We start from the raw sequence: 15,367 nt of genomic DNA, 5'->3' as shown, positions 1-15,367 counted from the left end.
CCTTCTCTGCTTCATGAGGGTGTCTCCCTGACAGTGCGTGTCACATACATGGCATATGTTTACCAAACAGACACTAGATTCTGAGCCGCTGCTGAACTGTCTGTCATGTGCTGCTTTGTCAGCTGGGAGCCCTGAGGGCAGAGGCCATCACACTCCTACTTAAAAAAATGGTTTTTTTCTTTTTCTTTTTTTTTTTTTTCTTTTTTTTTTTTTTGGTTTTTCGAGACAGGGTTTCTCTGTGTAGCCTTGGCCATCCTGGACTCACTTTGTAGACCAGGCTGGCCTCGAACTCACAGCGATCCGCCTGCCTCTGCCTCCCGAGTGCTGGGATTAAAGGCATGCGCCACCACGCCCGGCTAAAAAAATGGTTTTTTTTCCTTAAAGATTTATAGTGTGTATGTGAGTGCTCTGCCTGCATGTACACCTGCAGGCCAGAAGAGGGCACCAGATCACATTACAGATGGTTGTGAGCCACCATATGGTTGCTGGGAATTGAACTCAGGACCTCTGGAAGAGCAGGCAGTGCTCTTCGCCTCTGAACCATCTCTCTAGCCCCTTAAAAAAATGTTTAAGGGTGTATGTGTGCATATGGGCACATGCCATAGCGTGTATGTGGAATCAGATGACAGCTCTGTGGAGTTGGTTCCAGGGATTAAACAATTCCTTTTACCCACTGAGCCACCTTGCCAGGCCCCAGGCCCTGTGTGTTGTGGGACAGGTACAAGCCGCTGAAGCGCTCAGGCCCAACTCCCAACACTGCCTGTGGATAAGCCTCAGCTGGCAGAGGACGGCTGGAGCCATTGTTAATGCTTCACCTGTGTGAGGTCAGGCTTTATAAAAATCACGTGATAACTGAAAGAAACGACAATCTAGGTAAAACAAAAGTACTGAAAAATTGTGGAAATTAGCCGAGCCTAGTGGTGCACACCTTTAATCCCAGCACTCAGAGGCAGAGGCAGGCAGAAGATCTGAGTTCTAGACCAGCCTGGTCTACAAAGAGAGTCCAGGACAGCTAGTGCTACACGGATGACTCATTGGTTAAGAGCACTGGCTGTCCTTGGGGGATGCAGAGTTACTTTCCAGCACCCACATGGAAGTTTACCACTGCTTTTAACTCTATTCCAGAGGATCCACTGGCAATAGGCATGCACAGACATATATATAGGAAAAACACCCAAACATAATAATAAAAAAATAAAATTTAAAAAGGGGGAGGGGGTGAGATGGCTCAGAGGTTAAGAGCACTGGCTGCTCTTCCAGAGGTCCTGAGTTCAGTTCCCAGCAACCACATGGCAGCTCACAACCATCTATAATGTGATCTGGTGCCCTCTTCTGGCCTGCAGGTGTACATGCAGGCAAAGCGCTATATACATAATAATAAATAAATTTTTTAAAAAATAAAGGGAAATCATGTTGGAGTGGGGAAGGAGGAGAGCTCATAACTGGGAAATGCAAGTTTATTTCCACAGTCTCCCTCATCCATTTACTTTCTGCGTTTGGTCACTGACACACTACCTTTGCACCAGGCTCCATTATCTCTTGCTTTCTTGCTAAGGACCCAGTCAGACCGGCCCTCATCCACAGCACCATATGGCGTCTACATAGAGCAGAGCACATCCTTCCTATCCTGCAAAATAAAATTCTTGCTGAGCGTGGTGGCCCAGGCCTGTAAATCCAGCACTCAGGAGGCAGAGGCAGGAGATCTCTGTGAGTTCGAGGCCAGCCTGGTCTACATACCAAGTTCCAGGACAGACGGGGTCACACAGAAAGACCCTGTCTCACCGAGGGTGGTGGCGCCTTTAATCCCAGCACTTGGGGGGCAGAGGCAGGCAAGGCAGATCTCTTAAGTTCGAGGCCAGCCTGGTCTATAAAAGTGAGTCCAGGACAGCTATGGCTACACAGAGAAACCCTGCCCCCCTTCAGCCTCATAATGAAGGGCCTCCTCGTAGTCTTGTGCTGATGGCACTGCCCAATCCCAGGGGACATTTCCTCATCCCGCCCACAGCTTTATCTGTCTTCGTTTGCCCTTCAGCCCCTCAGTGAGACCTTCACCTACAAATGCCCATTCTCTTCTCACTTCCTCCACACTTGTCTGTCTTGTGGCTTCATGTCACATAAACAAATCTCTCCTACTAAGTCTGCGTTGTGTCATCACTGAGCACTCTATGTGAAGGGACAGAAGACCCTGTGAAAGATTCGGATGAGGGCACAAGTCACTTACCTGTCCTTGACTTGCAATAGGTAGCAGACCAAGCAGTAGCCAGCACAACTTTGTACAAAATTGCGCTGGGCACTGAGGAATGCCTCGGTGGTGTAGCTGCCATGTTCCTGTAGGAAGTAATCGAGCAAGGAGAGCTGTGACTGTTTCTTCACCTGGTGGATGGACACAGCATTGACTACTGGCTCGATCATGCCACTGTCAGCTGAAATCACAAGAATCTTATATGGCCTGATCCAAAGAGGCACGCGCTCCTGCTCCCAGATGCTCTGTGAAGAGACACAAAGGCACCGGGGATTGAGAGGGGCTCATCTTGCTCCAAACTAGAGAATAGGGTGTTTCTTCTCTTTAACTGCTCTTCCTTGGTGTCTTGGATTGAAGGAAAACCCTGGTTACAAGAGAGTCAGAGGTCAGCCTGAGTTACATGAACCTCCACCTCAAAAACAAAATCAAAGTCCTTAAGCCATCTGTTACATACTGTTTATAATCCTAGTATCTGGGAAGCTGAGGTAGAAGGTGATGAGGGGGGGACACAAAGACAGCAGTGACCTTGGCCAGGAGTAGAAAGGGTACAAAGCAAGTTACATTTGGCCTAGGCTACAAGTGAGACTCTTTCTAAAAACAAAACCACTGGGAGGTGGTGGCGCACACCTTTAATCCCAGCACTTGGGAGGCAGAGGCAGGCGGATCTCTGTGAGTTTAAGGCCAGCCTGGTCTACAACCAGAGTCCAGGGCAGCCAAGGCTACACAGAGAAATCCTGTCTCAAAACCAAACCCAACCAACCAACCAAACCAAACCAAACCAAAAATCAAGAGAAAGTTCAAGTTATCTCTACCTCTCAAGAAACCTGTAAACAAATATAAAGAACTGAACAGGTGAAGCCACTTGCAGATCACCAACCCAGGGAGGCAGGGGCTCAGCATCTCGACACAGCGCAGCAGCGCACATCTGTAACCCTCATACGGAAGCAGAGGAATGAGGACTGTCATGAATTCAGTGCCAGCCTGGACCACACAGTAAGTCCAGATAAACCACAACTGCGGAGTGGACCCTGGGAGGTGGCTCGGGGGTTAAGAGCACCTCCTGCTCTTACAGAGGACTTGGGTTCAGTTCCCAGCACCCAGGAGGCTTCTCACAATTGTTACTCCAGTTCCAGGAGGATCTGCCGCTGTTCATGGACACTGCACACATGTGCTGTGCAGAATGCATGCAGGGAAAACATCCATACACATAAAATAAATTAATCTTGAAAAAGAGACAAAGCAAAACAAAACCCAAATACTTGAACACAGTGTAAATCCATCCATCCCAGATCATTTGGAAGGTTCTGATAAAAAGGAAAAACCCAAACCTCGGTGGTGCACACCTGTAACCCTAGCCTTGGAAAGTGAAGGCGAAGGAGCAAGGGTGAAGCCGATCTTTGGTTATAACTGAGTCTGAGGCCAGCCTGAATGACGAGCAACTTTCTGAAATCACACTCCTCAACCAAAAAAGACCGCCTGACAGTCAGTGGCCAAAACAGGGCAGATGCAGTTCCAGAAAGAACCGACAGAGGCCGCCATGGAGCCGCTCATCACGTGGCTGTGCTGCTTTGGAAGGCTGCCCGCCAGCTTCAGTTTAGCCATTCAGACCTGGACAGGCAGCAGGAGCCCAGGAGGCTCTGGGAGGGAGAAGTCCTCAGGGGGCTGGAGCTGTACTGCCAGCCTTTCGTTTCATGACCCCTGTCTCTGTTCCTTTCTTCTCTGTGCTGAGTTCTCTTTCCTTTCCTCACCTGCAGTTGTTTCAACACCTGGAATGCCAGCAGCTCCTGACGCAGGTCATCTCCACACTTGACAATGACTGACAGGAGTCTCCAATTGGGGAGATGGCCGTAGGGGGAGCCTTCTCTGATCCTCCTGTGAAGACGGAGTCACAGGATGATGGCCTGCAGCGTAGGTGTTTAGAGGGGAGGGGCAGTGGAGGAGGAGGCCAGGGAAGGCTGAGAGGCGACTACCACCCTCCACCCTCCTCACCGCACTTTCTCCTGCCAGGGCTCCTTCAGGGCGACTGCAGAAGGGTCTTCAGGGTCCCGTCTGAAGGCTGTGGGAGTGTGAGCTAGCTGTTCCGACAGGCGCCGTCTAGCAGGAAGAAAATACACAATTTATTTGGAAGAGTTATCTCAGAGCTGCGTGCATGTCTTGCCCCCTTTCCCTTGCCACTGTTGCTAGATTCTGGGCACACAGATTCTTGGTGCTGGGAAAGCCAAAAAAGGAAGCATATGGTACCATTTTGCTAACCTGGTAGTTTGTGATCATGTTAAAATGCAGAGAACCTAGCTGGGGGTTAGTGGCGCACGCCTTTAATCCCAGCACTTGGGAGGCAGAGGCAGGTGGATCGCTGTGAGTTCGAGGCCAGCCTGGTCTACAGAGTGAGTCCAAGACAGCCAGGGCCACACAGAGAAACCCTGTCTTGAAAAACCAAACCAAACAACAAAAGCAGAGAACCTGGCTTTGCTCACTCCTCTATCCCCACACTCAGAACGGGTGAGACTACAGAACCTGCATGTCTAACAAGGTCTCCTCCCATCTCACCCTGAAGGGTACCACTTGGAGATCTCACTTGGTTATTGTTTTGTTCTGTATTTTCTGTGTGTGTGGTGCTGGGGACTGAACCCAGGGACTTTCACATGCTAGCCACGTGCAACTTGGAGAACTGATATTAGATGCCCTCTGGGGAACTTTCTTTTTGGATCTCTCTCTCTCTCTCTCTTTTTCTTTTTTTTATTTTTTATTTTTGAGACAGGGTTTCTCTGTGTAGCCTTGGCTGTCCTGTACTCACTCTGTAGACCAGGCTGGCCCCAAACTCACAGAGATCCGCCTGCCTCTGCCTCCCTAGTGCTGGGATTAAAATTGTATGCTACCATGACCAGATTTTGGAACTCTCTTAAAATGTCATTTTTGTAGTAGCTCAAGCAATGTCTCAACTGCACCTTCACAGCCTCAAGAATGGCGGCCTCAGGACAAGGACAGAATTAGGAGATAAAGGAGAAAGACAAGGCCGGCAGCCGGTGATTAGACACAGGAAAGGGATAAAGAGAGAGGCAGAGTCTGGAAAAGAGAAGAAAATGAAGGATGGTGTGATCCAGCCATACCGGATGTCCCCTGCTGCAATGAACACAGGCTCCTTGCTTTCCTGGCTGGTGATGCTGTCCACGGAGAACTGGGAGATGTTGTCACAGCTGTTGGTGTGCACTTCAGGGAGCTGGGGAGAGCAGGTCAGAGGTGCTAAACACCGATCCCACTCTTGCCCCCTGCTCACTTGCTACTAACTACCTAGGCCTGCTGGCCTGCACTCCATCCCAGCCTGCTCCCAGAGCCACCATCTTTCCACATCACTGTGGCCTTCTTGAGCCACAGGCCCCACCGTGGTGTTCTGTGTGGACCACTCCATCAGAATTCATGGAGATGCTTAGGAAATGCAGATGCTTAGTTCTCCCCATCAGCCTAAATTAGAGCCCCTGGGAATGAGATCTAGAAGCTGAGCATTAGCAAGCTCACCAGAATACTTCCAACATGCTAAAGTGTGCAAACCACTGGCACAGCTTTGCGGAAACCCCAATCTTTGGCCTCATGCTAGAAGCCCCCTATGACTAAGGATGTACTGTTCACCCCTGGATCCTCCCAGACTGTGAGTATTTATTCAATATCGGTTCCCTACCCCCACCCCAGACAGGGTCTGTGTAGCCTTGTCTGTCCTGGACTCACTTTGTAGACCAGGCTGGCCTTGAACTCACATTCACAGCAATTTGCCTGCCTTTGCCTCCTGAGTGCTGGGATTGAAGGCGTGCACCACCACGCCTGGCTTTATTCAATTATCTTACTTATTTCCTGCCCTCCCTGCTTCCACTTAAATGCTGGGACCCATAAGTGAGCTACCACACCCAGCTTCGCTTCTTCAGTCTGAACACTCAACTTGATACTGTGCCATCCTCTGCCAGCCCCACAGGCCTCTCTTCTCCTGTTAGCAGAGCACTGTCAATTCCACCCGCCAGTGACAGCCCCAGCGTAGAGCTCCCGCGTTTTCACGTGGCTGACAGGACTGAGCAAGGCGCTGTGGCTCGTCAGGCCCATGCCTGTCTCCAGCCTCACTGGCCGCTCCTCTCACCTCACACCATGTACCCAGTGCACGCACGTGCCCTGCAGCTCTGACCCTGAGCGTGTTCCATTTTCTCTCTCAGTCCCTGCACACGTCCCTCTGTCTGAATGTCGTCTGTTCTGTAACTCCAGCCATGTTTGGGTGCTTGTATACCATCCCCAGTGCAGGCAGATCACAGCACAGGGCAGCTACCGGCGTCTGGTGACTCTTGTCAGGTCGTAAGCTCCTGCAGGCTTAAGCCAAGTCTTATTCATAGCATGCTGTTCTCAGATGGCACAGCGAGCCCTCCATGGATGTTCTTTTTAGTTTTTCAAGAAAGGCAGACTGGCCTTGAACCCCCATCCTTCTGCCTCAACCTTTCAGGGACTGGGATTATACCCTGCTATAAATACTTCTTCCTTTTTAAAATATTTGTTTTATGTATATGTGAGTACTTCCTGTATGTGCACCATGTGTATGCAGTGTCCACAGAGGACAGAAGAGGGCAGCAGGTTGCCATGGAGTTACTGCCGGTTGTGAGCCACTACTAGGAAAGGGACGCAGTCCTCTACAGGAGCAGCCAGCGCTCCTAAGCCTGAGCCATGTCTGCAGCCCCTTTCTATAGCTGACTGAATGCACGCATGGCCTGTCAGTTTCTGCTGTGCTAAGCCAGCTTTATATAGCAGGTGTTTCTTAAGTAGTTCACCAGTCCCCTCCTCCCCTAGGTCTCTCTCCATGTGGCTCCTCCCATTCAATTAGAGCTCCTGCTGTAGGCAAGCAAGCCTGAACCTGTTCCAACCAGCCGTCCAGAGTTCCCCTTCCTACCCCTCACTACCACAGCATTCACATGGGCAGAGGCCTCACTCTGCTAACCTCTGTGTTATTTCAAATGCATCAAAAGCTCGCAGAGAACAGGCGTTCCCAGGGCTCTGTCCTTGGAGCCCCCTCACCTCCACCTGCAGCTCGCCTATATCATCCACCGACCAGGCCTCATCATCATTGTCATAATTGGGCACCGTGCTGAAGCTGCCAGCGCGCTGCTCATGAGTGATGCCACATTCAGGCAGGTTCTCTACAGACCGCGTGCTCCGAATTCGGTTCTCAGGGATCCGGGCAGGAACACTAGTTGTGTCGAAGTTTTCACATTCAAGAACTTCCACGTAGATCAGGTAGGGAGCCTGGTGGGAGGGTCGGGGAGAGAGCATGTGCCACTGCCCCCCACCTCAGTACCACTGCCCTCCCACCTCAGTCCCACTGCCCTCCCACCTCAGTCCCACTGCCTCCCACCTCAGTCCCACTGCCTCCCACCTCAGTCCCACTGCCCCCCACCTCAGTCCCACTGCCCCCCACCTCAGTCCCACTGCCCCCCACCTCAGTCCCACTGCCCTCCCACCTCAGTCCCACTGTCCCCCACCTCAGTCCCACTGCCCTCCCACCTCAGTCCCACTGCCCTCCCACCTCAGTCCCACTGCCCCCACCTCAGTCCCACTGCCCCCCACCTCAGTCCCACTGCCCCCCCACCTCAGTCCCACTGCCCCCCCACCTCAGTCCCACTGCCCCCCCACCTCAGTCCCACTGCCCTCCCACCTCAGTCCCACTGCCCTCCCACCTCAGTCCCACTGCCCCCCACCTCAGTCCCACTGTCCCCCACCTCAGTCCCACTGCCCTCCACCTCAGTCCCACTGCCTCCCACCTCAGTCCCACTGACCCCCCACCTCAGTCCCACTGCCCCCCACCTCAGTCCCACTGACCCCCCACCTCAGTCCCACTGTCCCCCACCTCAGTCCCACTGCCCCCCCACCTCAGTCCCACTGCCTCCCACCTCAGTCCCACTGCCCCCCACCTCAGTCCCACTGCCCCCCACCTCAGTCCCACTGCCCTCCCACCTCAGTCCCACTGCCCTCCCACCTCAGTCCCACTGCCCCCCACCTCAGTCCCACTGCCCCCCTACCTCAGGCCCACTGCCCCCCACCTCAGTCCCATTGCCTCCCACCTCAGTCCCACTGACGGTGTTTTCTGCTCCCATCCCTCTGACTGTGGACAACACGTACGGGCAGGGACGCACAGCTGGCCTCCTAGCTCTCAGCAGGGCTTCAGAGTGCACACGTCCCACTACCAGTGACAGTCCTTCAGAGGGGCCTAGGGACTCTGTGGGCTCATGAGAAGTCAGGCCCAGGGAGGGAGACACAAAAACTGGATCCCAAGGAGAATCCTAATTTCCAGTACTTGCTGTGAGAGGAGACCATGAGCCATGGGGACCATCACCCCAGTAAGCAGACAAACATAGCTTACTTTCCCTAGTAAGAATTGAGGATATTTCTTTCCTTTCTACCCACGCTGTTCAAAAAAGTCTTATAAAAATTTTCCTTTACACACATGGTGGTTGTGCCTGGATCGCTGGAAAGTTACAGAAAGACAGGAGGGGCTACCAAAAGGAGGGTGAGCAGCCACAAGGTGAACGACTTTAGTTCATAAAAACAAAGGCCAAGAAGGCCACAGGAGGGGTCTCAGGTCCTCACATCACAAGAGTAAGGAGGTGGAGTTGCAGCCATGAGAGCGCAGTCAGGGGAGGGGAGGGGCTCGGGCCAGAGCCCGCTTACCTTATCCTTGGAATTGAGAACAACAGCTTGTGTGTGGGGCACACGGACCACGTGGTGGTCAAATCCAGCCGTGGGCAGCCAGACACGGGCAGGGAGCTTATGGTTGAGCAGGGAGAGCTCTGAGATCAGCCTTTGTGTCTTCTGCTCTTTCGTGGGGAGCGTGGCTAGCCGTTTGCCGATTGCCATCAAGGACTTGATGAACTCTCGTTCGGGGGCCAGCCGGATAGGCTACAGAGGGTTGGATTAAATAAAGATGGTAAAGAACACGTTGAAAAAAGTGGCCTAGCCCTCCTATTGCTCCTGGCCAGGGCCCCCAGTGCTCAAAGAACCATGGCAGGGATTTCCCCCTATATTTCTTTCAGCTTGAATTGGGAAGAAGACATCTCTCTGAAAGTTCCTTCCTGGGTACTCAGGATGCTTTGAACTTGGCTAACTGGAATAGAACCCTTTCCTTGGACTTGAGTCCTCAAAGCCTGCCCAAGCCCAGGCAAGGGGACAAAGTCTAGAAAGGCCACCCAGACCCTCAGATAGAGGAGGTCATACCTGAAGTGCTCTACTCATCTCAAAGACAGGGTTATCCTTTTCTCACTTTGGCCCCCAGGCTGCATCAGTGCTGAGGGCTCTGCCAGGCCCTGTGAAACTAGGGAAGGGACCTGAATCGGTATTTTCCCACCCTTGCCCAAGTCTCTCCTACTCCCTTTTGAATTCATGATCCATTCTATAATAAAAATTATATTTTTGAAAGTAGATGCTGTTTCCTGAGACCTCTGTTGTTCTCCACAGAGCACACCCCGACCACCCCACATTCTTGTAAGAGCTAAGTGCACATGCAGGTGATGAGAAGAGGGTGAGCAATCAATGAGGACATAATCCATCAGAAAAGAAAAGGCAGGTGGGGGTGGTGTGCACAGGTGGGGAAAGCAGGAGAGGAGGCAGGTGGGGGTGGTGTGCACAGGTGGGGAAGGCAGGAGAGGAGGCAGGTGGGGGTGGTGTGCACAGGTGGGGAAGGCAGGAGAGAAGGCAGGTGGGGGTGGTGTGCACAGGTGGGGAAGGCAGGAGAGGAGGCAGGTGGGGGTGGTGTGCACAGGTGGGGAAAGCAGGAGAGGAGGCAGGTGGGGGTGGTGTGCACAGGTGGGGAAGGCAGGAGAGAAGGCAGGTGGGGGTGGTGTGCACAGGTGGGGAAGGCAGGAGAGGAGGCAGGTGGGGGTGGTGTGCACAGGTGGGGAAAGCAGGAGAGGAGGCAGGTGGGGGTGGTGTGCACAGGTGGGGAAGGCAGGAGAGGAGGCAGGTGGGGGTGGTGTGCACAGGTGGGGAAAGCAGGAGAGGAGGCAGGTGGGGGTGGTGTGCACAGGTGGGGAAGGCAGGAGAGGAGGCAGGTGGGGGTGGTGTGCACAGGTGGGGAAGGCAGGAGAGGAGGCAGGTGGGGGTGGTGTGCACAGGTGGGGAAGGCAGGAGAGGAGGCAGGTGGGGGTGGTGTGCACAGGTGGGGAAGGCAGGAGAGGAGGCAGGTGGGGGTGGTGTGCACAGGTGGGGAAGGCAGGAGAGGAGGCAGGTGGGGGTGGTGTGCACAGGTGGGGAAGGCAGGAGAGGAGGCAGGTGGGGGTGGTGTGCACAGGTGGGGAAGGCAGGAGAGAAGGCAGGTGGGGGTGGTGTGCACAGGTGGGGAAGGGAGGAGAGGAGGCAGGTGGGGGTGGTGTGCACAGGTGGGGAAGGCAGGAGAGGAGGCAGGTGGGGGTGGTGTGCACAGGTGGGGAAAGCAGGAGAGAAGGCAGGTGGGGGTGGTGTGCACAGGTGGGGAAGGCAGGAGAGGAGGCAGGTGGGGGTGGTGTGCACAGGTGGGGAAGGCAGGAGAGGAGGCAGGTGGGGGTGGTGTGCACAGGTGGGGAAGGCAGGAGAGGAGGCAGGTGGGGGTGGTGTGCACAGGTGGGGAAGGCAGGAGAGGAGGCAGGTGGGGTGGTGTGGCACAGGTGGGGAAAGCAGGAGAGGAGGCAGGTGGGGTGGTGTGCACAGGTGGGGAAAGCAGGAGAGGAGGCAGGTGGGGGTGGTGTGCACAGGTGGGGAAGGCAGGAGAGGAGGCAGGTGGGGGTGGTGTGCACAGGTGGGGAAGGCAGGAGAGGAGGCAGGTGGGGGTGGTGTGCACAGGTGGGGAAGGCAGGAGAGGAGGCAGGTGGGGGTGGTGTGCACAGGTGGGGAAGGCAGGAGAGGAGGCAGGTGGGGGTGGTGTGCACAGGTGGGGAAAGCAGGAGAGAAGGCAGGTGGGGGTGGTGTGCACAGGTGGGGAAAGCAGGAGAGGAGGCAGGTGGGGGTGGTGTGCACAGGTGGGGAAAGCAGGAGAAAGGCAGGTGGGGGTGGTGTGCACAGGTGGGGAAGGCAGGAGAGGAGGCAGGTGGGGGTGGTGTGCACAGGTGGGGAAAGCAGGAGAGGAGGCAGGTGGGGGTGGTGTGCACAGGTGAGGAAGGCAGGAGAGGAGGCAGGTGGGGGTGGTGTGCACAGGTGGGGAAGGCAGGAGAGGAGGCAGGTGGGGGTGGTGTGCACAGGTGGGGAAAGCAGGAGAGGAGGCAGGTGGGGGTGGTGTGCACAGGTGGGGAAAGCAGGAGAGGAGGCAGGTGGGGGTGGTGTGCACAGGTGGGGAAGGCAGGAGAGGAGGCAGGTGGGGGTGGTGTGCACAGGTGGGGAAGCAGGAGAGGAGGCAGGTGGGGGTGGTGTGCACAGGTGGGGAAAGCAGGAGAGGAGGCAGGTGGGGGTGGTGTGCACAGGTGGGGAAGGCAGGAGAGGAGGCAGGTGGGGGTGGTGTGCACAGGTGGGGAAGGCAGGAGAGGAGGCAGGTGGGGGTGGTGTGCACAGGTGGGGAAGGCAGGAGAGGAGGCAGGTGGGGGTGGTGTGCACAGGTGGGGAAGGCAGGAGAGGAGGCAGGTGGGTGTGGTGTGCACAGGTGGGGAAGGCAGGAGAGGAGGCAGGTGGGGGTGGTGTGCACAGGTGGGGAAGCAGGAGAGGAGGCAGGTGGGGGTGGTGTGCACAGGTGGGGAAGGCAGGAGAGGAGGCAGGTGGGGTGGTGTGCACAGGTGGGGAAGGCAGGAGAGGAGGCAGGTGGGGTGGTGTGCACAGGTGGGGAAGGCAGGAGAGGAGGCAGGTGGGGGTGGTGTGCACAGGTGGGGAAGGCAGGAGAGGAGGCAGGTGGGGGTGGTGTGCACAGGTGGGGAAGGCAGGAGAGGAGGCAGGTGGGGGGTGGTGTGCACAGGTGGGGAAGGCAGGAGAGGAGGCAGGTGGGGGGGTGGTGTGCACAGGTGGGGAAGGCAGGAGAGGAGGCAGGTGGGGTGGTGTGCACAGGTGGGAGGCAGGAGAGGAGGCAGGTGGGGGTGCGTGTGCAACAGGTTGGGGAAGGCAGGAGAGGAGGGACAAGGTGGGGGTGGTGTGCAAAGGTGGGGAAGCCAGGAGAGGAGGGCCAGGTGGGGGGTGGTGTGCACAGGTGGGGAAGGCAGGAGAGGAGGCAGGTGGGGGTGGCTGTGCACAGGTGGGGAAGCCAGGAGAGGAGGAGGCTAGGTGGGCGGTGGTGTGCACAGGTGGGACTGGAGGAAGCAGGAGAGAAGGCCAGGTGGGGGGTGTGGTGTGCACAGGTGGGGAAGGCAGGAGAGAAGGCACGGTGGGTGGTGGTGTGCACAGGTGGGGAAGGCAGGAGAGGAGGAAGGTGGGGGTGGTGCTGCCACAGGTGGGGAAGAAGAGAGAGCAGGGGGATAGGAGGCACAGGTGGGAGGGAAAGCAGGAGAGTAGCGCAGGTGGGTGGTGTGACACAGGTGGGGAAGGCAGGAAGAGGAGGCAGGTGGGGGTGGTGTGAAACAGGTGGGAAGGAAGGCAGAGAGAGGCAGGTGGGGGTGGTGAACAGGTGAGGAAGGCAGGAGAGAAGGCAGGTGGGGGTGGTGTGCACAGGTGGGGAAGGCAGGAGAGGAGGCAGGTGGGGGTGGTGTGCACAGGTGGGGAGAGCAGGAGAGGAGGCAGGTGGGGGTGGTGTGCACAGGTGGGGAAGGCAGGAGAGGAGGCAGGTGGGGGGGTGTGCACAGGTGGGGAAGGCAGGAGAGGAGGCAGGTGGGGGTGGTGTGCACAGGTGGGGAAGGCAGGAGAGGAGGCAGGTGGGGGTGTGGCACAGGTGAGGAAGGCAGGAGAGAAGGCAGGTGGGGGTGGTGTGCACAGGTGGGGAAGGCAGGAGAGGAGGCAGGTGGGGGGTGGTGTGCACAGGTGGGGAAGGCAGGAGAGGAGGCAGGTGGGGGTGGTGGCACAGGTGAGGAAGGCAGGAGAGAAGGCAGGTGGGGTGGTGTGCCACAGGTGGGGAAGGCAGGATAGGAGGCAGGTGGGGGTGGTGTGCACAGGTGGGGAAGGCAGGAGAGGAGGCAGGTGGGGTGGTGGCACAGGTGAGGAAGGCAGGAGAGAAGGCAGGTGGGGGTGGTGTGCACAGGTGGGGAAGGCAGAGAGGAGGGCAGGTGGGGGTTGGTGTGCACAGGTGGAGAGAGCAGGAGAGGAGGCAGGTGGGGTGGTGGTGTGCACAGGTGGGGAAGGCAGGAGAGGAGGCAGGTGGGGTGGTGTGCACAGGTGGGGAAGGCAGGAGAGGAGGCAGTGGGGGGGGGGGGTGGTGTGCACAGGGGGGGAAAGCAGGAGAGGAGGCAGGTGGGGGGTGGTGTGCACAGGTGGGGAAGGCAGGAGAGGAGGCAGGTGGGGGTGGTGTGCACAGGTGGAGAGAGCAGGAGAGGAGGCAGGTGGGGGTGGTGTGCACAGGTGGGGAAGGCAGGAGAGGAGGCAGGTGGGGGTGGTGTGCACAGGTGGGGAAGGCAGGAGAGGAGCAGGTGGGCAGGTGGGGGTGGTGTGCACAGGTGGGGAAAGCAGGAGAGAGGAGGTGGGGGTGGTGTGCACAGGTGGAGAGAGCAGGAGAGGAGGCAGGTGGGGTGGTGTGCACAGGTGGAGAGAGCAGGAGAGGAGGCAGGTGGGGGTGGTGTGCACAGGTGGGGAAAGCAGGAGAGGAGGCAGGTGGGGGTGGTGTGCACAGGTGGAGAGAGCAGGAGAGGAGGCAGGTGGGGGTGGTGTGCACAGGTGGGGAAGGCAGGAGAGGAGGCAGGTGGGGGTGGTGTGCACAGGTGGGGAAAGCAGGAGAGGAGGCAGGTGGGGGTGGTGTGCACAGGTGGGGAAAGCAGGAGAGGAGGCAGGTGGGGGTGGTGTGCACAGGTGGGGAAGGCAGGAGAGGAGGCAGGTGGGGGTGGTGTGCACAGGTGGGGAAGGCAGGAGAGGAGGCAGGTGGGGGTGGTGTGCACAGGTGGGGAAGGCAGGAGAGGAGGCAGGTGGGGGTGGTGTGCACAGGTGGAGAGAGCAGTAGCTCCTTTAGCTCTGGGTGGCCCTTCTGAAGGCCTGTCTCCATCAGCTCCCCTATGTCCTCTTCCCCTGCCTCTAGGCTCCTCAATTTAGGTCCCTGTGGTAAATTTTGGTCCTCAGAGTCAGTCTGAAGAGTAAGGTAGGGTGGGGAGAAAGATGGATCCGGATAGACATGATGAAGAGCGCACTAGTCTCAGCTTTCCACCACAGGGACACGGTATCAGACAGCCTCCATGCTGGGCAGATCGAGCACCTCGACAGGCAAGGCAAGGAGGGTCACAAGCTGGAAACCAGCCTGGGCTATATAGCAAGAACCCAATTCAAATAAGCAAACAAAACCCACATGCTGTGCATGGTGACCCACATTCCAACACTTGGGAGGCTGCCACAAATTCTGGGGCAGCCTGGGCTAGTGAGTACTAGGTCAGCCAGGGCTACACACCACTACACAATTCCGTATCTCATCATATCTCCTCAGCTACATAGAACAAGCTCCTCCTCTCTGAGACAGGGTTTCTTTTTCTTTTTAAAATTTACTTATGTATTGTATATGAGTGCTTTATCTGCAGAATAGGGCAGCAGATACATTATAGATGGTTGTGAGCCACCATGAGGTGCTGGGAACTGAACCTCTGGAAGAGCACGCGGTGCTTTTAACCACTGAGCCATCTCTCCAGCCCTGAGACAGGTTTCTCTGTGTAGCCTTAGCTGTCTTGGACTCGCTCTGTAGACCAGGATGACCTTAAATTCTCAGAGACCCGCCTGCCTGTGCCTCCTGAGTGCTGGGATTAAAGGTGTGCGCCACCACGCCTGGCCTCCCTTTCTATTTCTTTGAGGTTTTTTTCTTTCTTTCTTTCTTTCCAAGGCTCATGTAGACCAGGTGAACCTTGAACTCACTGGAATCCTCCTGCCTCTACCCTCTCAGTGCTGGTCACTACACCAAGCTTTCTGATGCAGAGTCTCCACCCTCACTGCTCACACTAGAAGGAAAAAGAGAATAACACCTTTTGTTTTCTTCCTTTCTTTTTTTAGGTTAAGAACAAGCTTTATTTAAGACTCCATTTATTAATGAAAAAGTTGTTT

At 56.1% G+C, this 15,367-nt stretch overlaps 1 protein-coding gene across 2 annotated transcripts in view; it reads right to left on the bottom strand.

Annotated features, from left to right (window-relative positions):
- Pi4kb (phosphatidylinositol 4-kinase beta) overlaps nucleotides 1-15,367 on the bottom strand; it is a 30,001-nt gene that overhangs the window by 6,600 nt on the left and 8,034 nt on the right. For both annotated transcript variants that reach the window (XM_051157684.1, XM_051157685.1), the window contains 6 exons: nucleotides 8,933-9,160; nucleotides 7,283-7,510; nucleotides 5,350-5,459; nucleotides 4,232-4,336; nucleotides 3,991-4,114; nucleotides 2,222-2,487 (listed from right to left, as the gene is read on the bottom strand). In XM_051157684.1, the coding sequence (XP_051013641.1) occupies nucleotides 2,222-2,487; nucleotides 3,991-4,114; nucleotides 4,232-4,336; nucleotides 5,350-5,459; nucleotides 7,283-7,510; nucleotides 8,933-9,160 (1,061 nt within the window). The remainder of the gene's footprint in view (nucleotides 1-2,221; nucleotides 2,488-3,990; nucleotides 4,115-4,231; nucleotides 4,337-5,349; nucleotides 5,460-7,282; nucleotides 7,511-8,932; nucleotides 9,161-15,367) is intronic.

Source organism: Acomys russatus, chromosome 15 (genome assembly GCF_903995435.1).
Source record: "Acomys russatus chromosome 15, mAcoRus1.1, whole genome shotgun sequence".
Classification (NCBI taxonomy): domain Eukaryota; kingdom Metazoa; phylum Chordata; class Mammalia; order Rodentia; family Muridae; genus Acomys; species Acomys russatus.
The sequence above is the reverse complement of the archived record's forward strand: the minus strand, read 5'-3'. Positions and strand labels throughout refer to the sequence as shown.